General features: G+C 45.9%; 1 protein-coding gene across 1 annotated transcript; it reads right to left on the bottom strand.

The window, feature by feature from the left end:
• Nucleotides 1-318: 318 nt before the first annotated feature.
• LOC131413794 (boLa class II histocompatibility antigen, DQB*0101 beta chain-like) lies at nt 319-6,995 on the bottom strand. The gene is given in 6 exon segments (XM_058554671.1): nt 319-682; nt 1,769-1,879; nt 2,400-2,546; nt 2,549-2,671; nt 5,093-5,362; nt 6,812-6,995. Coding segments are annotated over 6 exon segments (774 nt in total). The 5' UTR covers nt 6,921-6,995; the 3' UTR covers nt 319-668.
• Nucleotides 6,996-11,402: the final 4,407 nt, after the last annotated feature.

Raw genomic sequence — 11,402 nt, 5'->3', positions numbered from 1 at the left:
TGACCAGGCGTCACTATATCGGTCCACAAACAATACCACCAAGCTTCCTCACACAACACTCACCAAACTGGAAGAGAAGCCGGCACATCCTAAGGCCACTGCACTAACATCAGTCCTAAAGAATCATGAAGCATGTGACAATTGAACTGATTTTCTATCTCCTCTGCCCACCTTTACATGGCACCCCAAGATGCTTCTAGTCTCCTTTCAAGGAAACCCCTCCTTCTGCTCCCAAGTTGGCTGGGTCACCTCAAAATATGTTCCTTCATTCTACAGTGGTTTCCTACCTCTACTCACTTAAGAAAGTTCAGGATATAGTAATTCATAATCATGTTTAATTATGAGAAAATCTCTATAGTCAGGTAAATGGTTTCAATGTGCTTCTCTTGAACAGTCTGTGGGGAGAGAACGGAAACAGAAGAACCCCTTGGCATCTGAGTAGATGCCGCTGGCAGCACACAGGCAGAGGCTCCAGGGTCAGTGGAGGAAGCAGCATCGCAGTAAGATCCTCAGGGCAGGGGTCACAGGGGTGACCTAGTGACTTTTTCAGTGTCACTGTAGGACTCTGATCTCAGAGGGGGACAGGCTGACAGGTAGGTGTAAATTCTAAGCAAGGATAAGCAGGCATTACAGAAGAAGGAAGACTAATCCCAAAGTATCCTCAGGAGTCAGCGCAGGAGCCCTGTAGAAGAGAGAGAGTGATCCACACAGAACACCCTGAGGGACACACCCTCTCTGCTCCCCTTGGGGCCCCTGCAGTATCAGACAGAGAAAGATGAGGTCCAGGGCATATCGCCATCACCTCCCCCAATATCTGTGTAAAGGTGGAATCAGCTAAAGGGGACACAGCACTTCAGCTCCACGCAGATGTGTGGGAGGTGAAGGAGGAGCTGTAATTCTTCTGGGGAATATGAAGATTTCACTCTAAATTAGACGATAATTCACATACTTTCCATCACTAGTAGCCTCTTCCAGTCACTTATAAATGCCCACTGGCAGTAGCCACCAACATGTGGCACAAAGCGGGCCTCATCCTGGTGTCTAACACCCAAGACATGGCTCTGGCTCCAAGTTTCACAGAAAGATGCCACCCAAGTTATGGCCTGGTTCTGGGGAACAACCTCGGGAGCTTCCTATAGAAACTAGGCAAACTTCTCCCCTAAGCTTGATCCCCATAGCAGAGAATAGGCCATGAACTGAGACCACTGTGCCCAGGTACACTGACCTCAGCCCTTCCCTCTTTTACCTGTCCCCGCACCCACCACTAAATCCGAGCAGAAACAGTACCTGCTGGTGGAGGCCCATGAGGTCCTACAAAAGGATGATATACAGAGAAAGGTCTCATTACACAATCAGCCAGTCCATCACTCACCCCAGAGGGAAATGAGACATGCAAATTCATTGGAAATTTATTTACTCCCTATACATTGACCACATGACCTTAACCACCCTCAGCTAATGTCCCCCAAAATGAATAAACTGTCACTAGAAAGAAGAGAAGCCTATACTCTGACCCTCTTAAAGCAGGAAGCTTTCAGAAAAGAGCCAGTGAGACATGATGAACTGGAAGGAAGTCCTAGAATAAACTCCACCCATTACCAGATTCCAAATCAGATTCCAATGTTTCCCCCTAGGTTGTCCCATCTCCTCCCACCACCAGCCCAGCCTCCTTCCTTTCAGGGTCAGGAGGAAAGAGCTACAGCCAGAGGCAGAGGTCCCCCTGGTCTCAGTCACAGCTCATCTTCTCTGTTGCCCCACAGCAACTTACCTTTCTGGCTCCTGTGACGGATTATAAGGCCCAGCCCGAGGAAGATCAGCCCCAGCACGAAGCCCCCGATTCCGCTCAGCATCTTGCTCTGGGCAGATTCAGACTGTGCCCCTGGGAAACAGAACCTGAGTGTCACATGTGTCCCCACACTCCACAGGTTCCCTTTGGGAAGCCTGAAGTCCAGTCTGAGGTACAGAAGGAAGAGGTGCCAGGGGAACCTAGTTCTCCATTCTGACCACCCCTAGGGGAAGAAAGGACCTGCTCATAGATCCTGGGACACAGTGGGTGGGAAAGAGAAAGGGGGGAAGTGGATCCCTGCTCCTCAGGACACATCTTTAACTTTAGATTCTAAGACCCCAGTCAACAGTCATAATAGTCAATCCTTCAGAGCTATCAGGGCTGGGTTCTGGGGCCATGGTCTGTTAAGTGATCTCCCTAGTATCTGGAAAGGCAATGAGATCAGGATTCTTCTGATGCCCTTCCTATGGGACAAGAGGCGCTCTAGTCTCCTAGGATCACCAACTCAGCAGTGATGTGGGAGGTAAGGGATGAGATGGGATGGGCCAGAGGAAGCTCTGCCTGCCCTCTGTCCTGTGGGGCCCACAGTGAAAGAAAACAAACTGCCCCTTACGCCACTGCACTGTGATGGGGCTCTGGAGGCTGGGGTGCTCCACGTGGCAGGTGTAGACATCTCCACGCTGGGGAGTCATTTCCAGCATCACGAGGATCTGGAAGGTCCAGTCCCCGTTCCTAACAAGGGGGGTGGACACAATGCCTCCTGGTCATTCCGGAACCACCGAACTTTGATCTGGGCTGGATAGAAGTCTGTCACCGAGCAGACCAGCAGGTTGTGGTGGTTTAGAGCCTCTGTCCTGGATGGGGAGATGGTCACTGTAGGCTCCACTGAGGAGAGGCAAAGACATAGCAAGATGTGAGACCACACAACAAGTCTCCCCATGAGGAGAGTCCTCCTTAGTACCAGAGTGGAAAGATCCTTGGACTCCACGTTTTGGATTAGGATTCGAGATTGGCCACTTTATTAGCCTGAATAAACACATTAGTCAGTTTATTCTTCAGTCTCAAGAGATAATAGTAATCATTCTATGGCAGTTATTCTGTTGATACTAATTGATAAAAATGAAGCACTTTAAAAATATAAATTGTGGGGGCTGGCCCAGTGGTGCAGTGGTTAAATTCACACATTCCAGTTCGGTGGCCTGTGGTTCACTGGTTCGGATCCTGGACGAGGACCTACTCACCGCTCATCAAGCCATGCCGAGGGGGCGTCCCACATAGAAGAACCAGAAGGACCTAAAACTAGGATATACAACTATGTACTGGGGGCTTTGGGGAGAAAAAAAAAAGAAAAGGAAGATTGGCAACAGATGTTAGCTCAGGGCCACTCTTCCTCAAAATATGTGTGTATATATATATAAATTGCTATATTATATAGACCAATATTCATAAATTTTAAAAATAAAAATAATAAACCTGGAGTTCTTTTCCTCCACACCTATTGAAGGTGACCCTCAGGATTAGCTCTAGTGACTCTCGCTAGGACAGTGACACTGTTTTCTGTTAGTCCTAGTGCTCCCCACAGTAGAGAAAATACAGCAGTCAGTTACATGGACTTATAAGATCTGTTCATCTTAAACAGATTGAGAGTAAAAACAGAGGGCACACATTCAAGAGAAAAATGTTAGAATAATTTTTTATGAAAAAGAACTGAAATAGCAAAAATATAATTACTTAGTGGCATTAGGTAGCAAGTCAGGAGGCAAGGGAGTGTCAAGTCAGCTAAAAGTATGTGAACTTGATAGATAACACTGCAGTCAGACTAGGGATTAACCAGCGAGTTATCAATTCCCTGAAAATATCATTTTGTCCCACCAACACTGAGGATAAGCAAGAACAGACTCATATTGCTGCTTATGGTTATAAGAGGCTTGAACGAGGCTTTGCTTCCATTAGACTCTATACACATGTAGTAAAGAACAAAATGACCATTCTGTGTTTTGGGGAGGCTTCAGGACCTGGTGAGTAACTGAGGCTGATGACTTAAAGTGTTTATTATGTACAAATATTAGCATATTAAAGTTGTGATGCTAATCCCTAACACACAAAGTAGTTGTGAAATTAAATGGCTATATATAGATGGTGTTTGTAAGGTAATCGTCTAGAAATAGGTGCTCATTAAATGGGTTTGATTAACTTTCAAATGCCTACCTCTGAAGTGGATGGTGGTACTGGGGAAAGGGGGGGCAATGGGAGGGAGGATAGGCAGAGTCTAGGCCAAAAGAAACCTGAAACAATTTTTATTCAATAATTTAATAGCATCAATTTATTTACTCCAAAACTTCAGCACTCTCTATTGTGCTATTTGTTGAGCTTTTCTAAGAAATTAAAATTCTGCCTTACAACACCATTCAAGTGTCGTTTTTATTTTTAGCAAACACTTTTTTCCTCAGTTTGCATTCACAAATTATACATTATTCAGATGCAAGTCAACACGAGTTTCTTTTAAAGCATTAAGCAGAGTAGTAAAGAATAATCAATAAAATCAGTTTTTAAGGCTCTACTAACCCTTCTGTTTTCTTTTGAGCCTAAGTAGATGGGCAGCTGAGTACATTTATTCATTAATTTCACAAAGGTTTATTGAGCTCACACTGAGCCAGTGAATGTGTCAGGTACTAGACACAGAAGGATAATTAAGCCAGTCTCTTGCCTCAGAGAGGCCCAGGGCTAGTGGCAGCCATTTAAGAAAATATAATTAAGATGAATGATAATTTGAAACCAAAATATAATATGTCATGACTCTAATACATTATTACCACGTGTGCAAGGTGCCCTGGTGCAGCGGTGGAGCAGCGCTAAGGCCTCCAGGCCAAGCTCTTGAGCTTTGCAGCCGCTGGAGCCCTGAACCCTGAGGGGCCTTGCAAGCAGAGCTCACAGCAGGGCCGCGGGCGGGGAGGAGGGAGGCCACTCTGCACAGGGCACTGCTTAGGCAAACGTGAGGAAGGAGGAAGCGAATACATCTCGGGCACGAGGCGGGGATGTGCAGAATTGGTGGAAAGAAGCAGAGGGAGCGGGGCCACACTGGGCAGGCCTGGCCCGCCTCTGTGGGGACGGTTCCAGGGCTGTGGACGTCGGTCCCCCATCTGCCCTCCGGCCCCGCCCTCCGTTGCAGGACGCGCCCCGCCTCCCTGTCCCCTCCGTGTGCCCGGGGCTCGGGCCCCAGAGGCCGCCCCTGCCGCCGCCCTCCGCGCGCTGAGACTCGGCCGGGCCGACAGTTGGCCCCGCGGAGGGCGGGCGGCCGGCGCTCACCTCGGCGCTGCCAGGTGAAGGCGGCCTCCACCTCGTAGTTGTGTCTGCACACCGTGTCCACCGCGGCCCGCTCCTGCTCCAGGATGTCCTTCTGCCCGTTCAGGTACTCGGCGTCCGGCCGCCCCAGCTCGGTCACCGCCCGGTGCTCCCGCACGTCGCTGTCGAAGCGCAGGAACTCCTCCCGGTTATAGATGTATCTGGCCAGGAGCCGCACCCGCTCCGTCCCGTTGGTGAAGTAGCATTGAAACTTAAACTGGAACACGAAATCCTCTGCAGGGAATCACCGCCCGTCAGTCAGGCCTCAGCCCCACAGCACAACGCAGCAGCCGCTGTGCCGGGCAGCCGTTCTGGGTCTCGGCCAGTTGGGTGTGATAAACCTAACACCAGGCCGCGGCCTCGGATTTCCGCCCAACTCGGCTCTGTGCCTCCAGCTCTGAACCCGGGATCCTCAGGCTGCTCTTCCCCAGGCCTGCAGGACCCCTCTGAGGACTTCCAGAATTGCCTTCATAGAAGAAGAGAGTCCTGAGACCTGTGATCCCTGCCTGAGCCTGAGAACTGAATAAAGAGGGCAATCAGGATGATTTTACACTGATCCCTGTACTTAGAGGAATCAGGACTTTCTTACGTGAAATCCCATTTTCCATAGAACTCCTAGGAACCTCAGAGACAAACAGGTATCCACATAAGCAGGCGAGTTCAAGGGAATGACGAGAAAGGTGGAGAATTAAGTTTGTCCTAGTCCTGACAAGCATATTCTCTTGGTCCCTGGACAAAGTGCCTTCATTCTCATACCTGAGTTTACTCCGAGTTTCTGCCACTCCCACCCCACCGTAATGTAAGGCTCTCTCATTTGTGGGACCCACACCTCCTGAGTCCCAGAATGGAACATTTCATTCATAGCTTTCAGATTTGATAAATTAGTTTCCAATTAAACTATGCCAATTAACAGCCTGGGCAGGTTACTTAACAGAGTATCTATATCATAAGTATAATTGTGTAAAAGTCATAATACCCACACATGGAGTGTTAGGAAGATTGAGAAAGAATTTATATAAAGATACTAAGCCTGTGTCTGAAATGAATGGTTTCTCAATATGTATTATTTTTCTTTACATTCTCGTTTCTGCCAAATTTAGTCCAGCATCAACTCAAGTTTCTGAATCCCACTCAAGTTACTATTTGACCAAAAATCAGTGAAACTTGAAGACCCCCTGTCTGTGGTCACCCAGTCAGCTTCACTCAAATACCAAGAATTTGCCTCCATCAGCCCTTGACTCAGAATCAGGAGTGTAGAGTCCATTTCCTCAAATACTGAGACTGTGGAGACCACTGCTGCCCTCCATTTCCCCAACCTAGAATCCCATAGTATTTAGCACTGGCAAGGTGTTGGGGGACCCTGAAATGACAAATCCTCCTGTGACTTCTTTGGAGAAATTCATATCTTCAAAAATAACCCGATGCTCCCTTTGTCCTGGCACTGGTGGTAGGTGCGTACTTTGTCTCCTCCTTCTCCTTATAACATCCCAAGGCTTGAGCCCATGGGATGGGAATTGTTCTCACCTCATCATTAGAAGGTGGAAATGAGAATATAACATACCTCTCTTTCCCACAGAAAGACTGTATTCTGGGATCATAGAATCCCCCACACCCCAGCCCAAGGGTCCCTCGGAGCCTGTTCCCCAGGATGGTGACTCTGGAGAGCAGCTGCCCTCCACTTACCTGGAGACTCTCTGCCCACAGCCACTGGGGTACTCAGCACCACCAGTATCACCATCACAGCTGCTGTCCAAAGGCCTCTAGGGATCCCCAGAACCATCTTCCCAGACATAATTGAAAACAGAGGCAAAAGTAATAGTAGTCAACACAGCTTGCACCTGGTGGCTCCTCTGTAGGCATTTCGGAGAATAAAACCTGTTAAAGCTTCCATGAACAATAGGATTGGAGAATCCCTAGAAAGGGAACCAATCAGCAATGGAGCTGAAGTACCTCATCTGTCTCTGGGCAGACATTTTTTATGAAGGTTCTCAGTCCACTGCCTGGCACTGTGTCTGCATCAAATTGCGCTGGATGAGCATTTGAGTTGAAGATGTTCTCTCGGTTAATATAAGATCTGAAGGTTGAATGCCTTAGAGGTTTAAAGAACCAAAAAAAAAAAACCAAAAATGATTCAAGAGTAGACATCTTTGTGACATTTATTTAAAATCTATTGTTCTTGTACTTGGAATATTTTTGTAGGGGAAAGTAAATGGAGATCATATTTCAGGGAAGAGAAAATTACTGTCAGAGCTATTCACTTCTATTATCTTAGACACTCTGAGGATCCTTAAGTTGCAGTGGGAGGAGCAGAGCTCTTAGAATGGTTTTGAGCTACAGTTCTACCACTAATGTGCTTTATGAGAGTCAACAAATTACTGAACCTCTGTTTACCTCAGGCTTCTCTTTTTTAAAATGTGGATCATGTTTCATGCATTTTTCCTTTAGATCTTCACATATATGCAAACTTAAGAGTATTATGATTTCTTTAATATTGCAACATGTTCCTCGGCTGCCATGTGTAACTGTTAGGAATACCAGGTTAATATGTGAAGCAAGAAAAGAAAAAAATCTATACCCAGCCCTCCTGGCAAGTGATTCTTCTTTATGCAAGAATCTATTGCATTTGTGCTCTTTGAATGAAAGTATTTGAAAAGCTAAGTTGACTTTTCTCTTATAAGCTCTTCAACTGCTTAAATCCACCCTGAACCATGAAACAGGTTCATCTGAGAACAACAAAGGCACAATCCACAAACATTCACAGCATTCGGGCACAGTCTCCTTTAGTTTCGAGACTAGAGAGCAAAAGATGTGGAGAAGCATTTCCTGGGGCCTGGATAGTGTTAATGAGGGAGCAGATGTTTAGCAGATGTACTGTGCCAGACCCGAGCATTAAATCCTGAATGGCAGAAGTATCAAGGTGTTTTTCTTATGATTTATCAGGCTCCTTTTGCTCATGACTAGGGGCAGTACTAAATGGTTATGGAGCAATTAGAACAGTGCCTGGCAAACATTAATAAACAAGACAATTATCTCCCACTCCCTCCTTGCTTCCCTCCCCTTCTCTCTTCTCTGTATTTTATGTTCTCCTTTTAAAGTAGAGGACAAGATCTGAAAGCAGAATATAAGGAGTTTGCCAGGTAAAAAGAAATAGAGAAGAGGCAACAACAAGAAGTTTTCTTTAGTAAGGAAGGCACATGGAATCAGTGAGTTACCCAATATTCTTATGAGGTGCGTAGTTCCAGAGCACCTGAGACTGGGACATTTGTCACTGGCCTTCCACCCGCAGTGGTGTCTCAGGATCAGGGTAAGTCCAGAATAAGGAGGGTTTCCATGGTGGATGGAAGAATAAAGGAGGAACATCAAACTCAGACCTGGATTGGGCAGCCAGGAAGAATGGTCAGAGATGGACTTTGAAGGTCCGTTAGTTACCTCAGTCCCCACCTTGGAGTCCCTCAGAATAAACAGAGGCCTCTGGCCCATCCTCTCCCTCCTGTCCTAAGAGGGGAAATTCCCTCAGTTCTGTTCTGGGCTGTGCAGTGGAGGTTGCATCAGACCTGAGGATTTCCCAGCCTCACGGGACTCTTCACACAGACTTTTCAGCTAGCAACAAAAGTGTCACCTGAGAATCCTTTTTCTGATTGGCTAAAACCTCATCTGAAGGTCTCTGGTTTGGACTTCTGCCAGTTGCTTCCCTGGAGCCAATCAGCATTCTCTACATTTTCTAGAGCTCTCTGCACTGCCCATATCCCTGCTGCATTACTCAGGGCAGCCACTGCTGGCCTGGCCTGAGTGGAAAGCAACTCAGACAAACATCCTGATTCCAGGTGCCTCACCTGAATCACCCCTCCCAGCCTCTGTGGAGACAGGGTACCTAGGATGAGGGCAATGTGTGCCCATGTGGGCAGACAATGGGATAAAAACCAGTCGTAGATATGGGTCAGGGTTACAGTAAGGAGACTCTCCCCAGGGCACATCCTCTGTTCTCTCAGGGTGGAAGATAAAAGCTGTGGACTTCTTCCTTGTGGAAGTTCAAGGAGAAATCACAGCCGTGGTCAGCATCCTTTAGGATCTGTGCTTGGTCAGTGGCGTTAACTCTGAACATAATAGTCATCTTGTCACCAGAAGGGCCATCCAGGACACTATTCTGCGTTCACTTCAGGAATCAAGAAACATTGTACATTCTGAAGGATTCTGTGGCTCCCTTAATGCCAGTAGTAATATAATTAGAAATGATGCCAAAATTATTAATGTACCACAAACTCTTTTCTTTTTTTGTATTTCTAAAGTTTGCATCAATTCATATTTGATGGTTTGCAAGTATATTAGAGGGCTGTGGATCATAGACCTCTGAGTGTCTGGGGCCCTCTTGCTCTCCCATGGACCCATTCACTTGCTCCCTGGGACTACACTCCATCTTTCTGCCAACAAACAGCCCCAAGTTTCCATGAAACTTTATAACAAATGCATTTATAAAAACAAAATGATAACTAGTCAATTATACTTGACAGACAATTCAGAAGTTGCTTAAAATGCTTTTGAGATAAATTGGAATAAATATTTTAAGTAGTTAAAAAATATGTTTTGGTTGAATGTGTTAAATTTTATGAATTGATACTTCAGAGAAATTAGTAAAAGAGCCTTTAAAATGTTAAAATCTATAAAATAAAATATAACTTTTAAAAGGATTTGATACCAATATAAATATAAACTGAAAAATTTCTATCCGAAATGCTGACATTTTTGTGATGTTCACTAGACAAGTAATGAATAAATTCACTAAAACTATTCCTCAAGCAAAGTTTTGGTAAATTACTAAATTTACTAAACCTGATCAGTATATCATTCAGCAAACTGATGTGTGGGCTAGTTGCTGTGAATTGGCCGTCCATTCATGAACTGCTGACTGACAAATTTTCTGACTGACCCATAAGACACAACTTTGAGAGCAAGCAGGAACCTCCACCCAAAAGCTATTTTTATCCAGTTCTTGTTTTTGGACCGGACTTCTCAAATATAAGATCCTCCAAAGAAAACCCCAGATGCCTGAAGAACCTAAGAGAAAGAGAAAGGAAATTGGCATTTTGTACTCAGGCTCTGTCAAGCGTGGGTTCCATTCTGATCAGTGTGCATGCACATTGTCAGATCCACTCTCCTTTATTCCTACCCACCCTCTCCTCATCTCACGCTCTGCCACCTTTGATCAGTAACTAACCTCATAGGCGCTATGGCACATTCTTTATGCCAGTTGCCCTTCAATTTTGATTCAGATGGGCAGTTCTATATGGAACCTGGAAAAGAAGACCAGGTAGGAGAAACCCGAGATTGACACGTTTGTAGAATTTGACCTCTTTGGAGTGCTGAGGAACTCTGCTCACTCAAAGACCAGTTTGGACATCATGACTGCATGTCGCTACTCTGCCCACACCCTCACCCCTGCACCTCTGATCAGTGGACCCTTTCTGCATTGCAGCTACCCACTGGATGCTGTCCTTTCTAATCCCAAGAATTTTTCTTTTCTTCTTTTTTCCCAGAATCCCCAGTGCCAACCCTTCTCAGAGAAGAGAGAGACACTAGTCTATGGTGATGGACCTGGGCACTGTGGACTCCTTCCTCATCAGCCAGGAGCGGTGCTCAGATAGTGCCTCCTCCAAGCAAGGGGTCATGAGGAAAACTCCATAGTAGATTTCAGGTAAGGACTTGAAGGATGTTGGAGGATGAAAGGACCAGGACTATGAGAAAAAGTTTAGCAGGAATATAGGAAATCAGGTGGTGCAAGATATTTGGAAAATTTGGAGGTAAATGGGCAAAGTAGGCAATCCTGGCATAAGAGCCCAGAACTCATCAGTTTCATGGTTCCTCTGGCTTCAGGGACATGGCCCTTGAAAAAGGAAGAGGAATGAGATGAAAATCCAGGCTGCCTGCTATGGACTTGCTATATGACTGAGTTTTGTCTCTTGATCCGTTTCTTCAGGTTCCTTCTTTCTCTCAGTCTCCTCATCCAATCTCCTCCTTAGTGAGGCCACTCACTGGTGATTTAACCACTCAGAGCTCATCTACACATGTACTCTTTCCTGCTCACCTCTGACTTTTTTCTCTCATCTTTGATTCTGTTTCCCTGGTGATTCCTGGGATATTTCCAGAGACTACTCTTCCACCAGCTTATAGATCTGTGGTCACCATGTTGCTTCATCTCCAGAAAAACCTTAAGTATCTCTTAAGATGGGATCCTTATAATATATCCCTCTTCTATAAGTTCTTGCCAGTAAAGAGAGGC

The sequence above is a fragment of the Diceros bicornis genome, chromosome 14, assembly GCF_020826845.1.
Source record: "Diceros bicornis minor isolate mBicDic1 chromosome 14, mDicBic1.mat.cur, whole genome shotgun sequence".
Taxonomy (NCBI): domain Eukaryota; kingdom Metazoa; phylum Chordata; class Mammalia; order Perissodactyla; family Rhinocerotidae; genus Diceros; species Diceros bicornis.
This window is presented reverse-complemented; position numbering and strand designations above follow the sequence as displayed.